Consider the following 27585-nt stretch of genomic DNA (forward strand, 5'->3'; position numbering starts at 1 on the left):
AATTTCGTAAATAAAATGGCGGAAACCACCGATCACAGATGAAAAATGGAGAAAGAAACCGACCACACCTAAGAGTCGGTGGCGTCATCTAGTGGTAGAAATATCGATAAAGGTTTCGATTTTTTTTTTTTTTTCAAATAAGTTATCGCTTATTGTAAAAATCGTAATTATTAATGAAACGAATCGGATGATTTAATCGCGTGATGCCGCGATTTTCAGTAATTAATTAAACGTAATTGATGGCGGATCGAAGCGATTAAGTTTTACTTCTGTTTCGGTGTCGGCGTTATAAAAAGGAGGAGGAAATTGCGCATACTGGTAGTTCCTGTTTCCCATCGCCAGGTGTCGGCATCTTCAGAGAGTGAAGTAAGAGGAAGAGAAGAAGATGGTGGCCGATCATTTCTCTTGCGAATGTGAAGCCGTCGATTGGAACAGTGAAGAGGAGGAACTGGGAAACAATAAACTGGAAACGAACGGGTACAAGCTGAGAACGGTATTCGATGTCGTCAAAACTGGGTAAGAAAATCATTTAAGCTTATAATTTAAGAAGTCGTCACACGCTTCTTACCTTAGTTATGAAACATTTTGTTATATAAAAGTAATTGATCTGACATGATTTTTAAGTCGATTTTCTGTTTTATTGACGATCTTGTAAGCTGGAACAATTCGGTAGAAAGTTTTTGCCATTTATTTCTTTAAAATGTTTATTTTTTAAAATGACATTAACAGATTATGCACTCTGTACACAGTATTTATTTACTCTGATGATGATTGTTGTGAAAACATCATGGCTACGATGATGAACTTACAGAAAATGCTTGGATAAATAATTGTTTTATCACTGGATATTTATAAATAATCATTTTTCTAATTTTATACTTAAAAATGTATATTGAAACTGTTTCTTTGTGATCAGTTATTTACAGAAATTAATTTCAAGAGATAAGTACTAGGATTTATGGATATTCATTTTCAAAGATAAAATGACTGTTAAAAGTATTGCCAGTATATATTTTTTTTAAGGAAATAACAATTCAGCAAGGGAGATAATTAAATTTTATATCCGTGATCTAGTTTAACAATATAATTTATATAAACTTCCAATTTTTCATGAAATAACAATTCAGCAAGGGAGATAATTAAATTTTATATCCGTGATCTAGTTTAACAATATAATTTATATAAACTTCCAATTTTTCATGAACATAGATTTATTAGAAATACATTTTGTGGTGTTTTACTATATTTTTCTACTTTTTGCATAAATACTTTTATCAAAGACATTAACATTCATAAAGTATATCAGTATAAACAGCTAGAAACAAGTGAGAAAGGTTTTGTCTTGGTCATCTTAAAATAGTTCTAGCTACAAATGCATAGAAGTTTATTTTTAAAACTGGATAAAATTAATATAATTGAAGACTAAATCTTTTTGAGCGAACTAGTCATTGAGTTATATGCTCTGAGTGTATCTCATTGCCCTTGTTTTAATAAAGTATCTAGTGGATAGAAAAAGCCATTAAATGCGTAGAAATTGTCTAAGGGTTTCATTTGTTGATACAGAAACAGTTATCAAGGTATAATGCTATTTATAGCATAGTGCATTTTTTAGATTCTATCAATTATTAAGAAATGGGTTAACTGGTAGGATAAGAAAAATACTTTTATTACTATTGTGGAAACTTTATTAATATCATTTTGTGAGTTACAACAATTAAGTTAACAAATATGATCATATTTTGTACTAATATAATCATTATTCTCACACAACTTCCTATTTAATAGTTCAAAAATCTGATATTTAAAATAATTATACTGTAGCTTTTGGATAGCAGAGTCTATAATGAAAAAATTCTACTAAAATAAAACTTGAAAATCAACAATCAGCCATCAAATATAACCTAATTATATCTCAAAATTACTTGACATCATGACATTGTTAATAATCAGTTTAAAAAATTTTGGAGTACAAATTCTAAATAAATTGTAAATAAATAAGAATAATTTACCTATATCCTAGCAATACATTTAATAAACACGAATATTTTCAGTCACTTATAGTGTGAGTCCCTGCAGGTGAAAATGCCCACTCTTGTCTTAATATCCCTCCCTTAATAATTTTGTAAAAGAACATTTTTTTAATTGAATTGTTTGCATCCTATTGAACATATTTGTTTATTTCTGTCAGTTTACAAATAACATTTAAATTTATAAATAACGCAGTGAGAAGTATACACACTACCTTACAATGAGGGTTCTAAGATCAGCAAACATCTTCAATTGGGATTGAATTCTTGGTGTTAATTAACAGTGTACTTGAACTTTCTCATGATTGAGAAGGTCTCTAATATTACCTAGAAATAGGCAAGGAATACCAATCAGGTTATGAGGAAGGACATACAAAATCAATTAGAATGTAAGCTTGAGGGACCCAATATGTAAAAACACACGTCACTTGGACACAGAGTACATTTTTGTTTAATAGATTTAATATAAAGAACTGACAAACTTTTGTTTAGTTTCTGTCCAGTCTGCTGTGTTCTCTATTGCTACCAACTCTTTCTACTTTGCTGAATCTCATCAAAGAATAGAGTATGTACCTCTCTATAGTACCTTATTTTCAAAGTTCTTTTCTCAATCTTTATGATCACCCTGTATTGAGAACCTTCCCTCCAGAGATTCTCTCAAACTTTCCTCTCATGGAATTCTTTTCATAATAAAGCAGACTTGTTTTGTCAATTGCAATACTTCAACCAAGTAATATACAAGAGAACATCTCTCTCAATAAAGTCTTTTAAAATAGATTAATGAGTCATCTTTTACATATGTGGCCTTTGTGCTGTACAGTCATAGCCCCTTTTAATACCGAAATAAAAAAAATTAAAAATTTTTGTTTCAATATCTGTGATTATGAACACATGATCTCACAGTAGTGATTATCAGATTGATTGATTGATTGTTTAAATTTTTAAAAATTTTTGAATTTGAAATTATAATTTAAATTGATTGAAAAGTTATACCAGCATACTTAAAATTAACATATTTTTACTAATGTTTTCATTCGTTTTTAATATTTTATATTAATCCATTTATATATCCATTTATAATTAACAATTTGCTAATTTCAAATATGCTGGTATAGGTATGTTGTATATGTTTATTATATCCCAGTATTGGAAAGTTATTGATTGAAGAGTTTTAACATGTTGATGATTATTAAAAATGAATGAAACCATTCACTTGTTTATTATTATTATTTATTGACAATAAGTAGTTTTGGAATTAAGATTCAAGAAATGTTGAATGTAATTTGTCAGATGTCAAATAATTTTTCTTGATTTGCAGTCTCTTTTCCACAGTTGATGGTACTAACAATTAATTAGTTCCTGCTGAATTTCAGTTTAATTTTAGAAAAGATGTTCAAAGTATTTAGAAATTTTGTTAAAGTTCTGTCATCTGAAATTAATGTTATTAATTGTCTATTCTTCACATCAGTGGGATTCAGCAGAGAGTACAATGAAGTTCTTTAATATTGATAGATTACATTAGAGTTAAATTTTATATATGTTGAATACATATTTTTTTTTTAATCATAGATGCTGACATGTGAAAGGTTAAACATTATTATTGGAATATTTTTAAAAACTTTATTAAAACTATTGATCAGAAAGTGTTAAATGTGAATTGTGAATATATTAATTTATAGTTTGATTTAGCTAATGTGACTAAATATTTTGTAAAGTTTTATTATTTGTAAAAAGAAATATATAGTTTTAAATCATGGTTAATTGTTGTGCATTATTTTTAGAAGTCAAAAGGCAAAAATAATCATTGAAGCTACTTGGATTTAATATTTTTGAATATTTGAAAATTGATTTTCTGTAACAGCAACAGTTGGTACAATGTTCAAAATAAATTAAAAATTTAGTTTGATTGTTTTATTCTCTAATAAATATTTAATGCAACAATAAAGTTTTTTTTAAGTAATGTATCAAAAATCAAACAAATCCATTCAATGAAAAATTATTAATATAATTATAGAATAAAGATTTTGTGATAGTTTAATATCAAACCATTTTTCTGAACTTTATTATAATGAACTATTACAACTGATAAAATGAATGTCTAAGCACTTTGAAAACTGCACTTGTAAAAAACCATAGTAATACTACTAAGACCTTTTAACATTTTCAATAGTACAATTTTAACTCTCAAACATTTTCAGTTGTCTTAAACAACTTTCTTCAGGACAGAAGGAAACAAATTTCAATTCAATAATTACATTTTAGAATTAAAATTGTACTTCATGTTAAGGGTCTGAGTAGTAATACTGTGAATGCCTAAGCAAGAACAATGAAAGCAATTAGCTGATATAGTTTTACAAAAATAAAATACTTTTTAAAATAATATTAGCAATGGTATGTTTAGCCAGAATATTATTGATCAAAATACATTTTGTTTAAAACAGGATTTTTAGACAATGTGTAATTTTCCAAGTTTGTGAATTCTATACAAAAACAAATATTTTTTCTTTATTAAGTGAGATGTATTAAAAATATGCATATAACTTGAAATTTTTCTTTGATAAATGGAAGAAATGTGAGGATTTGAAGTCCAAAAAAATGTTTTTTAATGTCTAAAATATTATGAGTTTAAGAACATTTATTTAGAGTAGAGACAATTCTCAGTTTAACAGACCTGCATTTAACAGATTTTGAAAATGGTGGACCAAAATTAGAACCTAAAGCAAGATTTTGGCAAGGATTAGTTGTCTTAGCATGTGTCCATTTTTCTCTTTCTCCTAATCTTGCCTTTGTAGTCATTCAACTTGCATGTTCACTCTTTTGTTCATTAGTATGTTCACCATTCATTCATGGAAAGTGGAACGATAAAAATTATACCAATAGGAAGGCTATTTAGTAAAATCATCATAAATGTCATATGGAAGGCTAGCATTTGAACTATTGCAGTCAGTGTATTAACAGGTTACACTGTTAATGACTGGAAAATGCACTAAAAAGTTGAGGTAGAGCAAGATACACTTTTTAACATTTCCAAACTAACATTTATTTTCTTAGGCATCTGCAACTGCTGAGCACCCTCTCATAACAAAAAATAATAAACATAAGTTCATTTACACTTGACAGTCAATGTACTTAGAAAGTATGGTTTGTTCATTTATTATCCAAACTAAATACTAACTGGTAGTAAATACTAAATTTACATCAAAAGGTACTCATAAGCATGTAGTTATAATTTGTATTCTAAAGTATTTGAAATCCCTAATCTTGATCTATTCAAAATATTTTTCTTGCTCACATTCATCTGACTTTTTCTTTTTACTGCTGATGTAATCAAAAATAAATTTCAGTTGAAATAGCAAATTGAAAATTCAATTGATTTATACATTTTTATCACACGGATGAATGACACTTGACTTTGACTTTCCATATTCTGGTTTCTAAATTAATAGTTCTGGGAGCGAAGATTAGATGAATGTCCAGGTAGCATAACTGGCAATGCATTATCGTGGTAAGTGGCAGTTATGAGTTTGAGTTCTGCTCAGGGCTGATTTTCTTCTTCCATAACCTTCTAAATTAATTAATTAATATAATTGTACCATACTACATTCAATTAGAAAGATGACAGAACAGCAATTTTTAGCTTACTATTTCTGTTGTTCGTTTTTGCAAGTGAGTACTAGGCTTAAGTGTGGTGCAGAAACTTGAGTTTATTGCTTGACAAATTTTTTATCCTATATACAGGTATACCTCGCCTTATGTCGGTAATTGGTTCCAGGAAAACGACGTAAGTCGAATTTACTTGTTTCCGAATCTACTTGTCACTAGGCTAAACCATAAATTACCATTCCCAGTTCTGTATTTTATTTATTAATGCATTTTTAATAATATATGGTTAATAAAAATCTATTTTAAGCTTACAAAGAAATAAATTTTAGTTTTTAATATAGTACAGAAAAAAATATTCTAAATTTACGAATGCATGTACTGTAAATACAGAACATACTCGTATATATTTTAATATGATTTTATGTGCTTTAAAAGTTTTTCTAGTGATATTACGACTTCAATATTTGTGGTGGACAGTCGAATAAAATGACTTAAACTTAATTTTTATTTTTCCATATACTTTTTTGACAAACGACGTATAATCGGGAACGACGTAACTCGAAACGACGTAAGTCGAGGTATGCCTGTAGTCTGTTCCTTCTCCTGTGAAAACAGTCAAATGAGTCTGAGGAGCTAGAGGTCCTCTCATCCAGAGGTTGGCAAATGAAGATGTTCATTTTTATTGATGTTTTTGTCACATGATATCGTGGGTGCCGTGTTACGTTCATTTTGTTAATTAAGAAGCTTATGGTGAAAGTGTTAGTTTTCAGAGAAAGCATTGTAAAAATTACAAGGCTTTACATTACAAAACTTATAAAATCTACTTGAACTGTTTTTAGTTTAAGATAAGTTTTATCTCCAGATGATTACTGCACTAAAAAGTTTCTTTTAAATTATTAAAATGGCTTTATACATCTGCTCTGAGTTAAATTAATTAATATGAGTTGATGAAGTCTTAATGCACTTTAAAATTTTGAAGGCTTTAAAAATTAAAAAATTTTATAAATATAAAATTTTAATGAAATAGTTTGAATATAACTTAATGTTTTGATTGAGATTTATTACATCAAACTAAGTAAATTTGTACTTCTGGTCATTATGTGAAGTTAAATATTTCGAAACATATTGTTTTATATACAATTTTTTATTTGTTGAATAGTAATAATTTAAAAAACATTATAGATTTCTGAAAATTCAAAATATGCCGCATTGTGCTGCTTGTAAAAATTCAGCTAAAAAGGGAAATTGACAAACTTTTCCATGAGATCCAATTTGAAGATGTATTTGGGCATCAAAAGTAAGCACAGAAATTGGATGCCTAGTGATTATTCATCGTTGTGAGGTGTGTACACAGCTTTATATAATTGAGAAATTAATGTATATATTATATAAATTTATTTTTCTAATAAATGAAACATAATAATGTAATAAATATAGGAAATCAATTTATAGAGGTATGTAGAAAAAACTCATTGTGTAATTTATTTTTTTGTAGGATCATTTTCATGATTCTCAATGGGGGGAAAAAAGCTAGACTAGATGGAAAAAGGAAACTTATCTTCAGCTATACTATATATTTTTACTCATTCTTCTCCACCAAAAAAAACATAAAGAACCAAAAAGTATAGTTAATGAAAATGACTTATAAAGAAGCAAAACAAGTAATGAGTGAGCATAATTATTTTAAAACTTCACAAAGTGAACGATATCAAAATGAAAATTCAACAATAGACACATTAGCTAATATATTATGATATATCAGCTGAAACTAATGAAAATATTGAATGTGAAGTAAATAACGTACATGATTTCTACTATTATATTAGAAAAAGTATAAATGTTATCTATTATACAATGTGCTTGCTTACAGAAAATATAAAAATGCACTATGATAAATTATTGGTGAAGGTAATCAAACTAAAATATGGTTTAAAACAATCAACTAATAGTAATAGTAAATTAAAAGAAAACTTTAAGCCATTATCAAAACTGCTAATAAAATTTTTAATTTCAAAATCAAATTTTCAGCTTGAGCAGAAAGTCAACTAGAGGATTTAAATGGAGTCCTAATACAATAAAAAAAAAGCAATAAATGCATATATATTTTGCATGTAGAACTAGGCTATCAGCATTTAATTACTGAAGGCTATCTTTTACCAACACTGAGAACCTTAAGAACTTATATTCAAGAAACAAATTCCACTCCTGGAATATTAACAGATGCTTTTGATTTATTAAAAATAAAGAGAAATGAAGCTGGATAAACAAAAATATTGTGTTGATGAAATGTCTAACTAAAAGCTCTGATTTTGATACATTATCAAAAGGTTTAATTGAAACTGTTACGCTCACTTTTAACCCTGAATTAACATGCAAACACTTGTTATAATGATGCATGATATTGTATGCCAATGGAAACAAACTGTAGCATATCATATTACTGGACAATATGTTGATGGTATTTCTTTGTCAAATTTAATAAAATCTGTTACAATCAAAGCAGAAGAAATAGTTTATGCTATGTCAGCTGTCTCAGACATGGGTTCATCAAATCAAGCAATGTGGAGGATATTTAGTATAATGGCTTATAAATACAATAAAATTAAAAATGCATGTGACCAGCCATATGATCACACTTAAACTGTTTATATTGCCTGATGTTTCATATATTTGTAAAAATATATGATTAACCTTGTTAATTAATAAGCAAATAATAATATGTGAAGAATAAGAATAAAGCAAATTGTCTGTCAGCATTAAAGTTGTTTATTTTCAAGTCATTTAATTAAAAACAAATACTTTTGACATTTTAAAATGGCAAATTCAGGTTGAGCATATGCTATTCAAATTACAATAGTTAAAAAAGTATGTTGAATTATTCCAAATGAGCCATTTAAATCATAGTGCATGGATTTTACATAAAATGAAAGGCACAACATAAACATTATAATTTTAACTTGTTAATATGACTTTTAATATATCAATCTTAAAGTGAAAAGAGTAAATACATAAATAGAATAAGTAAAAACAATAATAACAAAAATATAAGTCCTAAAATACAAATATGTTTTGATTTTAACTTGCTAATGTGTTTTAAAAAATAAATAAAAAGAAAAAAATATATACAGTATAGTTATTTTAGATCTAGTCTGAATCTATTTTATTATACAATGATCCTTCTTGATGCAGTCTTAAGAAAAACTAGAAAGATTATTGCTTGTCCTAGTCTGCCAGCCAAAGTCACTGATCTTCTAGACCTACCTACAAATGTAGGTTGACTGACCCCTATGACCATTGGTTAATTGGTGCACTCATCATATATTTCCTAGAAAAGGTCCTAGCCAGTCTATTTTTATTTTTAATCCCTTCTTCAGGTTTAGTAATCACTTCAGCATTAGAAGCCAAATCAATTATTGATGAACTAATATATGTCAATTCTACAAAATTGATGTAAATTTGCTGTATGTCTGTTATGCCACTTTGAAGCTGTTATGCTTGCAAATACACACTAGAGAAAGTTTTTACCTTCCAACAAATTCTTGACATGCAGGAAGTCCTCCTCTTTATTACAGAACATATTGTTTCCAATTTAATAGCCAATGTTTTTTGCAAAAACAGGGTGTTTTCATGGCTTCTCTACTTTCTGCCATTCTAGCTGAGTTGATCACCTGAAACACTGAATCTAAAATTTTCTCCTTCCTGCTCATGATATGCTATCCAACTTGCAGACTTAGAATTGCTTTCTTAGATCTTTTCATACCTTTACATACATAGGACCCTTACTCAACTTTACTACACAGTACACCATAAATTTAGTTTGTCTCCATACATAATACCAGCAACTTCTTTTCAGTCATCTGGATACAAAAATGCTATGTTGTATCTGAGGTTGCATTTTATCAAAAATAAAGAAACAAGTATGTGACAAATGTTACAATGTATTTACTTAGTACAGATACTTTAAATACTGAATATTTCAGATTACAGTCGACCCCCCTATAAGATCATTGATTTTTCCGTTTTATCTGAATTACATGTTGTACGAGTCACTTAGATTTTACAAATACATGTGCCGGGCTGTGAACGGCTCACATATTTGTAAAATCTAAGTGACTCGTACAACATGTAATTCAGATAAAACGGAAAAATCAATGATCTTATAGGGGGGTCGATGTAATTGTATTAAAAAATTACAGGAAATCCTTGTTAATTTGAACTCTGATAGTTTGAAATCCTGTTAGTTTGTAATTGTACTTTTGTCTTGGCCAGAGATATAGGGATTTACATGTTAAGGAATTTGGTTAGTTCAAAATATGGCTACTTCAAAATTTTGAAGTGAAAATTTTGTCCAAACAGTGATATGTATATGTTAATTCGTTCGTTTAGATCAAAGTGCCTCCATGCTATAAGAGAACAATAGACTGAGAACAACTCAATTCTGGTCAATATGGCTTTGCTTTTACAATAATACATTTTCGGGTGTGTTACCTTACCCATGCACTACCCCTTTTTTCTTTTATCTCATAAAACAGGGATGGGCAACCCATGGCCCCGGGCTTCATGCAGCCCGCGTTAATCTTTTTTGTGGCCCACATTGCATAAAATATGAATAAATATATCAATTTCCCAGCTTAAGGACGTATGCAGCAAAAATTCAAATGTTATTTTAACTTATGTATGTGAATAGTTTTTCCCACAGTGAATTTAGTAAAAATTAAAACAAGATCAGCTAACAGACTTGGATCGAAACTAATTTAACACTAGCAGTGACTAATATTTAACCAAATATTTCTGATATATTACATTCACATCAGTTCCAGAAGCTAAATTAATTTACCTATGCTAATTTATAATTATACATGAATAAATAATTGTGATTTACTGGCATTTCTTTTCTCTTGTATTTGGCCTGCATCAGTTCAAAAGTTTTGAGATGCGGCCATTACATAGAAAAAGGTTGCCCATCCCTGTCATAAAATATGGCTGGTTTTTGGAATTATAAGATTGCTATAAGTAGCAGATTGAGATAAGATAATATTTGTAATTCTAAGCTACTATACAGCGACTTACTACTTTTTGGGCCACTTTAAAAATAATTAGGGCTACATTCTGTGATTTTAACTGGACACATGCTGTTTATCTGTAGTTTATTTATATTATTATTAATTAACATTCTGTATACATAACTGTATTTTGTTTGCTTAATAAAGTACATCACTTACATGACATTTGGCATATTATACAGAAATATGTAAATCTCAGATAATTTGAAATAATTCAATAATTCAAAGTTGATTATTTCGTCCTTTGAATTTCAAACTAATGAGGATTTCCTATATAAAGAAAATTCTTTAACTAAAGTTACACCTATAATTTATATGAAATGCTTTGTGTGAAAAGTACTTTTGTAAACTTCAGTAATTAATTATATAAATGTAAATTAGTTCCTTCTGCAAAGTATACAGTTGCCAAAACTTTATAAGAAGTTGGAAATGAATATCACTTTCAAAATTGTTATGATGTTATACTGTTGATATAAACTGGAATTTAAAACATATTTGATAAATTTTATCTATCCACTAAATTATTAATGTTTACTAGAAATTTCATGTAATATAAAATTCACTGATTACAGGATTTAAAAAATCAAACATGGTTTTTTGTGAATAAAAATTTAAAAATATGTCTACCAAAAAATTTTTTTAAAACTTTTGTGGGGATTCAATGATTCCCAGCACTGCCATTTCTAATTTATTTTTTTTTTCTATGATGGAAAAAGTGTTGACTGTCCTGAGCTAAATATTTTATATGTATAGATTAGATGCCCCTGATAACTATTTACATTTTGCAATTATGAACACTTCATCGGCATAAATGCAATACCTGCTATATGCAAAATTTGTCATTTCTAGTTGTTGATGTTTGTATGCAGATTGCATAGCAGATATTAACAATGCATGCACAGTTATGTTTTCAGTAAATTTACTTTACCAAGTTTTCATGAAATCAGAACCTGCCATGTTTTTGTTTATAATTTATTTTTGGTGTGACAGGTTTTTATTTTACTGTCTTTACTAACACCCATTTGAAATGTAAGTAGTACTATTAATAAATAGCTATACAAAGAATATTTTATTTTAGGTTTCCTCAAAAATAATGTTTTCTTGCTTCTGTAAAATTCACGTTTTTTCCACATAGCAGGTATTGCATTTACACTGACAACTTTCAGTTCAACAGACTAATAGCAGGAGAGAGTTAACTGTATTATCAAATTTAAAACAAAAAAACAATAGAAAATTTTAAATGAACAAAGTTATATGATAAATATAAATAATTAAGAATTACATTTATTTTTAGGGAATAACCCATAAATTAATCAAACTTCAATTTTAGAATTTTAAAGAAACCAACTATTTGTGGAGATATACTGTAAATTTCTTCCTTTTGATCATAAAAAGAATGTAAATTTTAAAATATTTTTGTTATGTCTAAGATCTAAACAAGTATATCTAATTTTTTTTTAATTAAAAATACCTTGCATCAAAGTTTTTATTAAGAGTACTGGACTTCTACATTTAAAAACAAATTGTCATTTTTTTTTTGTATGATAAAAATTACAATAATTAATTTTACAAAAGTATAAGTTACAATTTAGTCTTGGATCTGATTGGGAAAACGAATGTAATAGAAGAACTATCAGTTTCAAGAACTCTCATAAATGAAAAAATTTCTTTGGCATGATGGAAGTAGAATTAAAAGTAGAACAGATAAACATCAACACTAAGTGATTACTAATTAAGCAACTAAACAAAACTTTCTGATGCCCTATATAGTACAATAAAACTTAATTCTCAGGAATAATATTTTTGTAATTAAATAAAATAAAATTTTGTGCAACATTAATTTGTTTTTTTTATTTTTGATATGTTACAGTATGATTTTGATTGAATTAATGCTATATTTATTCTTGACAATTATATCAAACTTACATTTGAAGACATGAGTGGATGAAGAGGTAATGTTACAAAATCAAAGCTTACAGTGAATTGATGTTTAAGTTTTTATTATGTAATTATTTTCGTGTAAATATATTCATGAAATAGCATGTCTTGGAGAATATTACAGTATCATTTAATTTCTAAGATCTTTGATACTGGTATGTGAAGACTGATATACGGTATTATACCTTCATCCATGAGGACAGTTGGGTCTTGAATGATTGTGATATAATGCCTTTATCCACTCATATCATCAATTACAAGTTCTTACAATTCAGCTTTAAAATTTAATGGTTATTATAATGGTCATATTATATGGTTATTAAAATTTAATGGTCATATAAGTGGATTAAATTCTGACTACTGTTTTTTTTATTTTTTCTGAAAATGAGTCTAGTATTATACTTTCAAACAACTACAAATTCATTATTCTAAATAATGAATGACTCTCCTATACTGTGCTGTCAATGCTGTTGACTTTTGGCTGAAACTATCTGATTGAATGTCACATTAATATTCTTAAACTATACATTTTTAAAACATTTTCTTTTTTTAGTAAGTAATATATCAAAATAATAAGCTAAAGCTACTTTCTTCTAAATTCAACTTAAGTTCTGCAATGTTTTAATAAAATTATTAAATTAATGCTGTTCTCTCCCCTCAAGATATCAGAATTGAAATAAGATTTTAATAAGAATAACAGGTGGTGATAATGAAATCATTTTTATTGCAATAACAATGTATGAGTTGGTTAATTAATTTTGATGAAAATCTGCAAGTCTAAACAGATTCGTGAAATAAAACAAAAATAAAAAGTGAAAATAAAATTAGAAACTTTATCAAATTAATATCTGTTGTTATACATTCAGTGGCGTAGCGTGGGTGTCAGCCACCTGGGGCAGAGGAAAATTTCGCCGCCTCCTTATTTAGGTATCTCAATTTAAAAAACTAAAAGTCAATTTCATTGCAGAATAAGTAATGAAAAATTCCGTGCTCAATTCAATTGGTCCGAATTGTAAGTGAGACAAAAATATGAAATTAAATGGTTCAAATTTTTACAAAATATTATTATTATTTATTGTGAAATATTGCCACCCCCACTACATTATGCCACTGTATACATTTCACATTCTATTTTTTGTTTATTACAAAACATTTAAATTTTTTATATATGTAAATTTAATTTATAAAATATTAAAACAGTATTAAAAATGGCTGCTATAAACATTATTTGTATTTTGTGATTTTCTTTTTCTATCTAGGACGCTAGCGGCAATAGTTTTTGTTGTAAAAAAGTATGGAGTTCACATTTTAAGTGAAAGAGATGATCAGGGCCACACACCTATTCATTGGGCATGTTTGGGAGGATTTTATGACATAGTGTCTTATATGGTAGAACAAGGAGTGGATGTCGATGTTCCAAGCTATAGTCCACAAGGATCACATCCCATCCATTGGGCCTGTGCTAAAGGTCATATTTCTGTTGTAGATATTTTGCTTCAGGTAAAGATTTTTGCTGTAATTACATAAAGAATAATTATATAAGTTTAATCAATTTATTTGTTTACATAAATTAATATATTGATATAAATCATAAAACATCAATGTCATAATTGTGCAATGGAAGATCTGTGATCATAAACTGCCATAATTAATCAGGCTATTTTTTTTGCTGCTATTAATAATTATTAGCCATTAAAATTAAGCTCATTGCCAATTTATAATTACTAATATTAAGCTCATTGTCTGTACAGTATGTGTATTTGTGTGAATTCCTTATAACTCCTGTAATTTTTGTCCAATTCAGATGAAATTTTGATTATATTCATTTTAACTTTATAAGAAATGCTATAAACAGTGAGACAACTGTCTACAAGAAATATAACCGAATTAATCAAGACAGACAAGTGCTTTATCCACACTTTTTAAAATATCATGTTTGAATATTTTTGATTTTAATTTTAATTATTTTTTAGTTTTAGTTTTGGTGTAAAAGCATGTTTTAATTATTATTTTATTATTTTTAGTTTACTTAACTAGCCACCACAATAACATCTTAAATCACTGAGAAAACAATTTATTACATCAACGAATGTTTTCAACCTGCAACAAAGGCCATCATTAGATTTAGAATTCTGGAACATTGACAAGCGTTCCTTACTGTATAGAACATGTAAGAACATGTTTAAAATTATAAAGATGTTTGAATATATTGTTATTTGAATTCAAAATAAATATGATACAAAATATTAATTTGGATTACAGTAACCAAACAATAAAAAGAAACAATAAATATAAATAAAATACAAATGAAACAAAAATGCAAAAAAGAAAATGGGAGGGATTTTTACATTCACAATGCTAGTTTCACATTAAATAGGTGTTATGGATTATATTCCAATAAATTCCTCTTGGCGATATACTTCCATGTCATGTTATAGACCATGGTAGTTTAATTAACTGGCTACCTAGTATTAATAAATATTAATATTATAACATATAATATTATATTAATAAATTTTTGTCATTTAATTTAACTTGAGCATATTTAAACACAAATTCTTGGATGCCATTTATATTATGTGAATGTCAATTAATGTGGTTTCTATTAAATAATTTGATTTTGATTTAGCTGTGGTGCATACAGAAAAACAGAAATTGTATGTACATTAATTAGATGAGCAATAACAGTTTCTAAATAACGGCCTCATTGGATTGTTACTTCCTGTTGGATAATAGAATGTCATCTTTCTCATATACACATTGAAATGTAATTTAAATAGCAACATCATTGATGATTCATATCATGACATGATACAATCTCAGTGCCACTAACTTCTGAACTGGTGGTCCTGTCATTTGATTGGTCAGGTTGTGAAGTTTCTTTAACACAGGAAGTATAGGAAGTTGACCATCAGTGGCCAGCTCTGCTAAGTAGCTTGTTCAGGAACTGAGCAACCAGGGCAAAAATGAGTTCAAAATTTTGTTTTTAATCTGAATTGTTCAAAAAGTAAGGCATTCAAAACTCAAGGTGCGACTATATTTTACATTGTAAATTGTTTCATTTTAAGATATATTTCCCTTGTCTATTCTGACAATTAGTTAAAATTATTATAATAAAGTCAGTAATATTATCAACAGCAATAATAATGATGATAATAGTAATAATAATTAGAAAGATTCATTTATAGTATAAATGTTTTTAAAGAAATGCTAATATGCCAACGAGATTAAACAGAACTTTGTTAACACAGATGTCAAGAGTATATGCTAGAAGATGTTCGATGTTAAGTCAAGAAACCTTAACTGTAATAGTACTTTTAATTGTAAATATATTTTATTCCAAAAGTTATCAAATATTTTATTTTATTTTTTTATTTTTTTGAGAAAAGAGAAGTTTAATGAACTAAATATATTATTATTATTATTATTATTATTATTTTTTTTTTTTTTTTTTTTTTTTTAGTGTATTTGGTTAAAGCTCACTTGAATCACTACTTAACAGAGTCTGTCTTGAAAGTTTTAATTGCATGAACATCATTGTTGACCATCTCCATTCCTATATGCTCCACCTATTTCCTGATGGAGATGGATTGTTTCAGCAGGAAAATGCTGCTACACATCAACAACAGGTGATACAAGAGCATTCCTGGCATTTCCTTGGCCTATACACTCATCAGATTTGAATCCAATTGAGCATCTTTGGGACACTGTACAGACTCCTCTCAATGATTTGGCATCACCTCTGATCAACACAATAGAATTATGAACTGCCATCCAATGTTCCTGGATGATTAAACCAACATATCAATCTTAGTACCTTGTCAGCCTTTACCACAATGTATATTTACTGTTATTAGGTTGAAATGAGGAGGTATGCATTATTAATCTGCTATTTTTTGTTTTTAGCAGTTTAGTTTATAATTCCAATTACATAAAATTTGGGTTTTTGTGGAATTGAGTGAAAGTGCAATTCTGCAATTTCACTCAATTCCACAAAAACCCAAATTTTATGTAATTGGGGTGTAAGGAACCAAGTCCGAGCATTATTTTTATTTACTTTTATTTTGCTTATTATTCTATTTTTGTTTTGGGGCTTATGTTTTGTTAGGACGAAGGTTTCCTCACCATTCACCTTAGAAACTTAAAAATAGAAGAGAAACCAACTCACCAACGAGAGAAAAGCGCCATAGTTAAAACTCGTGCACACTTGCGCTCCCGAGCGGAAAAAAGTAAGTCCGCACTGAGAAAAGGGGGGAGACCCCACAAGCACAACTTAGGGACTCGCTAAACCTTAAAGAATAAAAACATCCCGAAAATTGTTAAAAAGAATAATGTAAAAGGTTAGCGAGCATTGTCGGAAAATAGGCTGCCAAACAAATAGAAAAAGTTTATTGTTAGCAAATAAGTATGTAAATGAGGGGAGTGATCGCATTCAGAGTTGTGACGTCACCTCACAGTATAAAGTCCGAATCTCAAGTGAAGATGAATGAGGTGAGCTTCTGATAGCAACGAGGTTGGTGAGCTTCATAGCAGTGAACGAGAGAGGTGTCCGATAGGATCAAATAGTTCCAAGGCGATTTTGAAGTTATTTGATTTGTGGATCGACGAATAGAGAAAGTTTTGAGAGTTGAGGAAATAGGTTCCTAGTATATTGAGGTGACGATTAGGACCTTTAATTCATAAGAATTATTGTTTATAAGTTAAGTCTTTGATTTTTGTCAAATTCCAAAGGGGAATAGAAGTAAGTTAGAAAATAGATTGATTTGAGTTTTGTCGGGTTGATTGTTATTGATTTTCTTTGAATAAATTGTTACTTGATTTTTTACTAAATATTGTATATAGTTTATTACTAAAGCTTTTATTAAATATTTGATTTATTTTTGACAAACTTTGTTATTATTTAATTCGGTGCATGCTTAAAGTCCAGGCCTGGCACACTAACGCGAATCCGTGTAAAGTACCTGTTAGGGAACGGCTATTTCCGGCACACAGTCATTGGAAAAGTCGGAAAAAAATTTAGTACTTTACATGCAAAGTACTTGCAAATGAGGATATGCAATTAAACTGCTTTGGAATATTAAAGCAATCTGTATTTGAAAAATAATTTTCTCAAATTTTCTGAAAGAAAACTGGAAGAGTTGGAGACATTCAGTTCATGTTACATTTGATGAGAGGAGCTAAAAAGAAAGTGAAACAGTTCCATTTTCCAATAACACAGTTGCTTACAGAATCAATGAATGTTCCACTTCATAGAAGATGAGCTTATTCAGAGTTGTGATTAAATTTATCCTATTACAACTGAATGAGTTCATGGTGTATAAGGTTTGTCTCAGCTGCTTGTTCATATGTTACACATGGAATAAAGAACACTTAAATATATGCTTTGAAGTGAACCAGTTATTTGAGGTAATAACAAGGAAACTCTCAATACTTAATTAAAAATGAAGTCTAGATGAAATGCATTAGGATATGTAGACAGTAACTGAGCAATATGCAGAAAAAACAGAAGTGTTGTGACATGAGTTTGAAATTAATTTGAATGTTGCTTGCAGGAACTCACTGTAACCTTCACAGGAAAGTGTTGATATCAAACACTATTTTAGATGGTTTGAAAAGTGTTTTGAACACTTGCATGAAAATAAAGAGCTTCCTTAAGGAATGTCTACAATCATGCTTATCTGAATGTATATTCAGATAAGCATGATATTTTTCATCTCCTCATCATATGTATGAGGAGATGAAAAATATCTTCAGCTATATTGAGTCACATTGGTTTTGAAGGGAAATACTGAAAAGATAATGTTTGCTGCATCCAACTGATCCTTCTGCTTGTGCCATTGCCACTAAACTTTGGGGTTACAAAAAGAAATCTCATGCTGCATCCAACTTTATAACTGATCCTTCTGCTTGTGCCATTGCCACTAAACTTTGGGGTTACAAAAAGAAATCTCACTGCGCATCTGAAGGAACACAGGTACAATGTGGGAAAAGGCCACGGTAATACAATTTTAGCAGCAGTGGTGCAAGTGGAAGGATCAGTTATAAAATGGGATGAAGCAAATATTAAGCCAGTACATTCTCCAATCATTGCTATGGATATGGAAAAAATGGACATATATAGAAGCAAGATTAAAGGACAGTGCCTGAATGCTATGGATGCAGATGCATTACCTTCAGTTTGGAAATACAGTACATCATAGAAAAATGATTAGGTCATAAAAACCCCTGAATTATGTGTTCCCCTATTTTTATGTTATACTTTCTTAACTTTTATTTTATATTTTTCTTAATTTATTCTAATTTGTATTTAGAATACTTCAAATGTAAATATTTAAACTGAATGTTCATTCAGTTTAAATATTTACATTTTCTTAAACTTATTTAAAACCTGATGATAGCCTACAGCAATGGGTTGAAAACATTTGTGAATAAAGAATCTCTTGGCAAATGCTCAGGTGTTGTAGAAAGAAAGTGATTTCTAAAAAGTTCTAGATTTTGCTATTTGTTAAAATCAAATTTAACAAACTTTAATCACTTTTGTTAAATGTTTTTAGGATTTGATAATTTATTAATGGCTGAATTTAGCATTTTGAAGTCTAAAATATTTTCAGTAAAATCGTTTAAAATAGTTTTGATAAATAATTTTAAAAAATACACTTTTTGAAATCATAACAGTAAATCTATCTTTAGCCACAATCCAAAAACAGTTTGTGCTGACTTTTAATTTACTTTTATTACTTTTAGGCTAAAGTGTCTGTTGATGTCTGTGATGCTAGAGGTCGTAGTCCTCTCATTATTGCCAGTCAGCATGGTTACATTCATCTGGTTGGTTATCTTCTGGGTCGAGGAGCAAACAGACATTTATGTGATAACAATGGTGATACTGCATTGCACTGGGCTGCATACAAAGGTACTTAGAATTTTAAATATGAGTTACTTAGAATGTTTTAAATAAAAGTTTGTTTATAAAATATATTAATATTTAATGTATGTAATCTTATTTTTCAATTTAAATTTGTATAGTATTTAATTAATATGAATGTTTTTGATCAAATCACTTAAAAGTAAATTAAGAAAATTTCTGAATTATCAAATATTCTGTTTTAATGTATAATTTTTTAGAAAGTTGATGTTAGTTATTGATACAAGAATATAAACCTGAAATCTTTTAGCCTGTTCAATTAAAATTTTTTAAAATTTGAAACTTACAGTTGTGGCTTGAAACCTGCTGTATAATTTTCTTTTAAATATTCTTAAATTTTTTTTGTCTTTTTGTATTTTTTATGATTGTTTCATGAATTTAATCTCAAGTTATATTCAAGCGAAAGTTTGTTCAGTCTAAGCTTATGAAGTAATGCCATATGACAAGAAAGATATTTTTCCAATTAACTCGTCATCACTGGATAAATTGAATACTTTTTCTGTCCCACACTCATTTAGACGTCTGATAAGTCGACTCCCCTCCTGAAAAAATGAGTTCATATCGCACAGTAAGCTGTGTGGTGCAAACTCATTTTTTTCAGGAAGAGAGTCAACTTATTAATATGTACATATTAATAAAAATACCTTAACATTTTATGTATTTTTATATGTAAAATAATAACAGATAAACAAAAGGAAAACACAATCTGTATCAATGTCACAGCAGAATCCAATCTTGCATTTTCTCACCTTTCATTCATGCATTATTTGTAGTACATGTTTCACATTTCTGTTAGAAATGAGTATCCAAAAGCTAACAACGCTTATGCTGAAGGAAAAATACGAACTTGTGTCTGAATTTGAATGTAATAAAACTTTGCAAGCTGAATTTGCAAAACAAAAAAAACCTTCCAAGAACAACATTAGTAGGAATTCTGAAGGAAAAGGAGGAAATTAAGAAATTTTTTCTTTTTTTTTGACATTGTCGTCACAGCTGTCTTGATAATGCCAGAGAAAGTAGCCATTCAAAGATGTCGAAGATCCTCTGGTACATTGGCTAAAGCAAATTTGTTAATCAAATCTTCCTGTTTCAGGGCTGATACTGAAATAAAAAGCAATGGAAATTGCTGAGGTACTTGGAGTAGAAACCAGCTTTAGTGCCAGTGATGGATGGTCAGAGAGATACATTGAATGTACTGTATAAAGCACTACTGTATTTTCCTTATTGTAGTTTTGTGGTTTTTTTCAACTTCGTTTTAGTCATCATATCAGATAACTCAACACAATTTACACTTCCCTTTGGTGTGTCGACTTATGCAAACTCGACTGTAATACCTTTTTGCTTATTCTTGTAGTTTTATCTATATATACAGGATGTAATAAAACTGTCTCTCTTGCCAATTATTTCAAAAACTATTAGGGCAATCACTAATTTTTTGCTGCTGTGTATTATGTTTAGTATGTTCTAAACAATGGTGCAAGTTTTTGTTCACTCTAACCTTATTGGAGACATGGCCGGATGGGTCAGAAAAATCCCAGGAATTTTTCATGTTGTGGTCTGTCCAGGTATATCAGGTCCTGTCTCTCACCATCCAGCTGTCCCATTATGGGCAACAGAATTGTGTGCAATGGGGCAGCAATGATTGTGGTGTTCAGAGACTGGATTGCTGCTGAACACTTTTTTAATGTGTGTTGTCCATTGTGTACACTAAATATTCTATGCTGAAATGGAGCAGCTTCTTTTTTTACCATAAAATATGATGATTACTTTCAGGTAAAGAAGTCTTTTATCAGGAGAAGAAATGGCAAAAGTAAAAAATATTAAGAAATGTTCATGTATGGTCACTGAATGCAACTTATATTTTGTAATTATTTCTGAAATTCTATGAAACTTTCATCTAGAGATAGAATTCCACTAAAATATTTTAATATTCAACTACTATCAAAATATAAAATGCTTACAGAACTGATGTGCCTCTAGGAGTATTAAATCTCATTTAACAATAGGGAAGGCTAAAATTGTAACAGAGAAAACCTTCTATTTTTAACCAAATTAGAAATGATAAAGAACCAGAAGAAAGCATTAGGCAGTTAGAGGGTTTATGTAATCTCCATGACATTGTACAGGAATGAAGACATTACATAGGGAGTACTATTCAGTCTTTAAGAAAAAGATTGAAAGAAAATCTTGAAGACTGTACAAAAGGTAAAGATATTTCAGCATTATCAGAAGAGGCTCTTGATAAAAAAATGTATTAACTGAGACCAAGTAGGTATTATGCTACAATTAAGTAATTACCCAATAAGAACAACAGATGAGCTACCCATCTCTACTTCCACATACAAGAATAAAAACAGGAATTTTGAAATTCTTCATTCTAACTTGAAATACATTTTTTCATTCTGTGCTCAATCAAAAAATTTTTCATTTAATGTTCAGTGTAAGATGGATATATATATTATATATAGTAAAATGTTATAATTAAGCATAAAATCCATACTATGACAGAACTCAGTCACACTTTTTTATACATTTTTTTACTACTAATTTTTTTATATTTATATTTTACATGTTTATATATTAAGAAAATTTCTGAATTATCAAATATTCTGTTTTAATGTATAATTTTTTAGAAAGTTGATGTTAGTTATTGATACAAGAATATAAACCTGAAATCTTTTAGCCTGTTCAATTAAAATTTTTTAAAATTTGAAACTTACAGTTGTGGCTTGAAACCTGCTGTATAATTTTCTTTTAAATATTCTTAAATTTTTTTTGTCTTTTTGTATTTTTTATGATTGTTTCATGAATTTAATCTCAAGTTATATTCAAGCGAAAGTTTGTTCAGTCTAAGCTTATGAAGTAATGCCATATGACAANATGTAGACAAATTCTCACTATTGTTCTTTTGTCTCTGACCTTCCTTAATGTCAAGAACGATGTTAGATGAAAGTCAAGACTAGATATGGAAAGATTAGGAGCAGGAGACCCTGATTAACTATATACAAACTTCTGATGCAAAACAGAAGTCATGTTATTTCAAAAAGTTTATATTAATTATATGCTTATTCATGACATTTTAGTTTCGTAAAAAGATTGAAGTTTAACTTATAATTTGTATACATACAAAATACACATGTTATTTGTAACCTTAGTTTTCATTTTTTAATACATAAATAATTTATTTGTAAAATTATAAAACAATTCTTATAGTAAAAAAAATAAAATCTCACTAGTACTAAAGTCCAAGTGTCTTTGTTGTCTGTATGAGCATTTGTACATTGCAATTTGTCTTTGGGCTTTTGCCATTTGAGTTTGTCCTGGAATACTCATTTGTACTATCAGTTGAAAATGGCATATTAGTACAAATTATTTTTTTTACTATAGTAATAATTTCAGTTTCCAAATTAAAATATTTTGCAATATTTTTTCATTTAATCTTTTGTAGGATTTCCAGAAATTATGAGATTATTAATCTATTCTGGATGTAATCCCGAACAACAAGACAGTTATGGTCAAACGCCATTACACCTCGCATGCCTTAATGGTAATTACATTGTTGTCCAAGATCTTTGTGAAAAGGTATAGTTCTGTTATTTGTTGGCATGTAATCTAGTGCCTAGTTAAGATATTCTTAATTTGTTGTTTACACTAAATCTATTAATAGTATTAATTGATATCTAAGACAAGAACCTAAATAAATTTTTAGGATAAAGTGAAGATAGAAGTTTCGGACAAAGAGGGTCGAACTCCCCTGATCCTCGCCGAAATAAAACGGCATTCTGACGTCATTGATTATTTGGAAAATGAATTAAGACTGCGTAGAAGATTATTTCCGCGATTCAATATTTGGTGAGTTCCACTTCTTTCTCGTCACTTGTTTTTTTAATTAAGTTAATAAAGTATTCATTTTAAAAATAAACAAAAAATTTGAATTTAAACTTTGCATGTTAAATTATTAAAAAGTAAAATGTATGATTTAGTATTACATTGATTATTTGTCTAAATAGTGAGAAAATTATTGCACGTGAGTGTTAAAAATACTATTAAACCCATATTATTCTGCTTAGTTTCTCCTTGTTTGCCTTCCTTACAGGCAGCTTGCTTTTGGTCCTGCTGGAAAGAGTAAAGGTCCCCTTCTCTTCTTCTTGTGTTCTCTTCTCTTCTGGGGCTACCCCATGTATCTCCTTCGGGTAAAATCTTCCCATTCCCTTCCCACCATAGTCTTTAATGATTATTCAAAGTTAAAATATATATATTTTTTTTTACGCCACTAGTATTATGTAGTGGTACTTATTATAAATGAAATTAAAAGTAGTCAGGAAAAATTTCCTGTATCTCTTACCTGCTATTGCATACATTTAGTTTGTCTATCATTATTGTTCTTAAATATGTGCATGAAATAGTGTTGTGTATGCTTTTTCCTATCAGTATGCTCGAATAATGTTAAAAAGTAGAAATGAAAAGGTTTGAATATTATACATTTTAACTAAACTTAAGTTTATAAGTGTTGTTTGCTTTTCTTAGTGCGTGCCTTTGACTTGGGACGACATACCTCTGATTCATTGGTTTTTCATTGTGACCAATACTGTAATGTGGCTGAGCATGGTTGTAGCCCACACGCGGAATCCCGGTTATCTGAAACAGAATACGGACGAGTACCATTACGCCATTCGTCAGATGGCCCATTTTGATAAATGGAAGGAGAGACAAAGTCCCATGACACGTTTGTGTCACACATGCCGTACGGTACGTCCACTGAGAGCCAAACACTGTCGAATATGCAATCGGTGCGTAATTCATTTCGATCACCACTGTCCTTACATATACAATTGCGTAGGGCTTTACAACAGGTAAGATTCCTTTTTTATTATTTAGATATAAAGTTTGCCTGTAAAGTAAAATAATCATCATTTTTTAGGGTGTGGTTTCTCATATTTTGCTCCTGTGTTGCTATTAATTGTACAGTTACGGTATATTTTGCCTTTGTGTGCATTATAAAAGAAGGCTGGTTGTATTGCTACATAGCTGGACTTTTAGAAGCCATAATGTTCTGTGGTCTGGGATGGATGCTGACGGGTAGCACTGTAAGTTTTATTTTCATAATCTTAAGGAACCATTGAATTAATCCGCTTTACCTTGTTCTTTAATTTTCAGTTACTGTACGCTGCATACAATCTGACAACCAACGAAGCCTTCAATTACAAACGATACGGGTATCTAATGGATAGCAAAGGACATTACCATAACCCCTTCAGTCGTGGATTGTTGGAAAACTTTAAAGAATATTTTCATTGCACTAGGATTTGGGACGTCAACGACATTGAGCTCAAAAAAGAAGAAGTGGTATAAAAATAAGTCCAAGTATAATTTAAACTACATGTGCCTAGTTTTGAGAAATTAGCACTCGAATAGTTCAAAATCTGTCAGGATGAATGCAGATTTATAGCTATGCAGGATCGAATAAACCCTAGGAAAAACAATAGAACAATAGGGTTAGTTAAATTAAATAGAATAAAATCTCTCCTAGAAGTATTAAAGTAGAAAGTGATCTGTTTACATATCCTTAAATCAGCCCTCCCCTAAAAGATAGCTAGCAATTTATTCAGGGTAAAAAAAAAACTTAGAATTATTCTCATTTTTATGCAAATGTAGAGATGAACTAGAAAATTATGTTAGTTGCTTTTAGACATGAAAGTGCCTCAGAAGTAATTAAAAAGAATGGGAAATTCGGACCCATCACCGCGAGGCCTCTACTTTATCGACAATAGGAACGCTTAATTCCTTTTTGGCAATAATCAAACGATTACCTTATCCGGTGAAACGGATAAACATTTTAATACTTTTATTAATAAATCTGCAAAATATCATAATTGGGTAGCTAAAACTGCACTCTCTTCAAATTATATTTTAAATATTTAATTGAAAAAAATAATCTTTTCTTAGAGAAACACTATTCAAAAAAAATATACTAGTTCATTTTTCCTCTTTCCATTATTTTTAGACTTTTACACGGTATCAAGAAAGAACTATGCACCAAAATTGCTTAACGCACGATAATTCTGCCAGAGAAACATTAATTTGCTAGACGTTCGTATTAGACGTCGCCTAACGAATCGAATGCTCATTCGAAAATCATATCATATATATATATATAAATTATATATGTATATATATATAAAAGAAAAGTTACAAAGAACTCGGGAACATGTTTACTTAAGTAACAAACCTTTCTAACATTCCAAACTAAAAAATAGCATTTAATTGAACGTATATTCAAAAAATAATATATATATGTGTATATATCAGACAATCTGAAACGATTGTTAACAAGTACAATGAGGTATACAGTTTCTCAATTGTCCACATTATACGACAGGACCATCGAGTTCCGTTTACAGCAACTTCAGTCTACCATCCAGAAACCGCTCGAAAATGTCCAGTTCCTGTTTTATTACTCGTGTGTTACGTGTACGTATCCGTACCGCGTATATGTATATGTGTATGTATATATATATATATATATATATATATACATATATAAAGATATATGTATACAAGGTACAGTACATAGCATATATTTAACGCCGTTACGGTCGCCAGTTCGTTTTGTGATATCAAATGCTATATTTTACACCAAAGACGCAATAAGTGACGAGGTTTAAAGCTTCATATTGATGATTTCAATAGATTTAAATTTTGTAAGATCACTTTTATAGCTTCAAAGTTGATTCTTTTGTACCATGTTAGAAAAATGTAACGTCCAACATCATTCGTCACAATTCAGGAAATGTAGGAAACACACGAAGTAATTTCCTGTTAAGAATTTTTATAGGAAAAAAATTATATATCTATATATCGAAGCTTATTAGGAAAAAAAAGGAATTGTTTTGTTGTATAGTAGTCTTCCAGTTTAGAGATTTTTCACAAATTTTATTAAAATTGTTAATATAGTTGCCTGTATCGAAAGAAAATTGGCAATAAAAATTTGAAAGAAACGTTTCCGTTGACTTATTTCGTGTCATTAGCATTTACAATTTTTTTTAATGAAATTCGCCCTCTACCCTCAAAATTAAGCTTTTTGCCATTTTATAATAATAAATTATATAAAATACTATAACAGATGGCGCCACGTGTAATTTTAAATATTGCCGGGAAAGTTAAGCAACTCGTTGCTGGATTGTTTTCTATCACTGTATAAAGTATTGAGTGCAAGATTAAAACGAATATTTTACATTTTAGGAGTAAACATTTTAAGGCACATCCATCCATTCGGTATTCGAACTGTTTGTCACTCGGCAGCACACACTACATATTCGATTATTTGACTAAAATAGCAATAATGATGATTTTAAAACATCGGATAACCGTAAAGAATAAAAAAAATGCATTATTAGCATAGTATATTAGCATATCCCATGTAATTAGTATATCGCTATTAACCAACCTCGCGTTGAATTTTCATCGATGTTAAGCCTAACAAATTTTTTTTAAAAATAATAATCGTCGCTATTGTATCGTTAAAAATTATTTTAAAATTATTTTATTGCTCACGAAACAAACAACCACTCATAATTAGAAAATTAAGTCTCGTTTAAATACTGGCCTCCTGTCAATGGTCGAGCCGTTGATGCCAGCTAAAACACGCAAAAATTTAAAAATAATACAGTAGAGCCTCGATTAACCGACCGTCCAAGTCGGCAAATTTCAAATGTCCTCTAGTGATGTGGCGCTACAATATTTGGCTATGTCTTGGCTACTTTAATATTATTTTTACGTGTTTTAGCTGGCCACACTCATTCGACCATGAAAGGGAGCCAGTATTTAAACGAGGCTTAATTTTCTAATTTTTAATGATACAATAGCGACGATTATTATTTAAAAAAATTTTTCTTAGGCTTAACATCGATGAAAATTCAACGCGAAGTAGGTTAATAGCGATATACTAATTACATGGGATATAATAATATACTACACTAATAATGGATTTTTCATACTTTTCGGTTATCCGACTTTTCAATTATCCGACCAA

The 27585-nt window shown here is 29.1% G+C and overlaps 1 protein-coding gene across 2 annotated transcripts; it reads left to right on the forward strand.

Annotated features, from left to right (window-relative positions):
- The first annotated feature begins 149 nt into the window (after positions 1-149).
- On the forward strand, positions 150-26970 carry LOC111623739 (probable protein S-acyltransferase 23). 2 transcript variants are annotated; one of them, XM_023366428.1, is made up of 10 exons: positions 387-516; positions 6813-6972; positions 13891-14131; positions 19376-19541; positions 23002-23135; positions 23263-23405; positions 23650-23746; positions 24081-24406; positions 24475-24640; positions 24711-26970. In XM_023366428.1, the coding sequence occupies exons 3-10, from the start codon at positions 14018-14020 to the stop codon at positions 24903-24905; spliced, it is 1341 nt and encodes a 446-aa protein (XP_023222196.1). In that variant the 5' UTR covers positions 387-516; positions 6813-6972; positions 13891-14017; the 3' UTR covers positions 24906-26970. The 2 variants fall into 2 exon arrangements, with proteins under 2 accessions (XP_023222195.1, XP_023222196.1); XM_023366427.1 differs by lacking the exon at positions 6813-6972 and having other exon boundaries at positions 150-516.
- The last annotated feature ends 615 nt before the right edge of the window (positions 26971-27585 follow it).

The sequence above is a fragment of the Centruroides sculpturatus genome, unplaced genomic scaffold, assembly GCF_000671375.1.
Source record: "Centruroides sculpturatus isolate CEXI.00-Female unplaced genomic scaffold, Cexi_2.0 scaffold372, whole genome shotgun sequence".
NCBI classification, from domain to species: domain Eukaryota; kingdom Metazoa; phylum Arthropoda; class Arachnida; order Scorpiones; family Buthidae; genus Centruroides; species Centruroides sculpturatus.

Coding starts and splice junctions, on each gene's coding strand:
- LOC111623739 (XM_023366427.1), top strand. CDS start 386: ATGGTGGCCGATCATTTCTCTTGCGAATGTGAAGCCGTCGATTGGAAC. Junction 23,136..23,262: donor TCCAAGATCTTTGTGAAAAG/GTATAGTTCTGT, acceptor ATAAATTTTTAG/GATAAAGTGAAGATAGAAGT. Junction 24,407..24,474: donor TGCGTAGGGCTTTACAACAG/GTAAGATTCCTT, acceptor ATCATTTTTTAG/GGTGTGGTTTCTCATATTTT.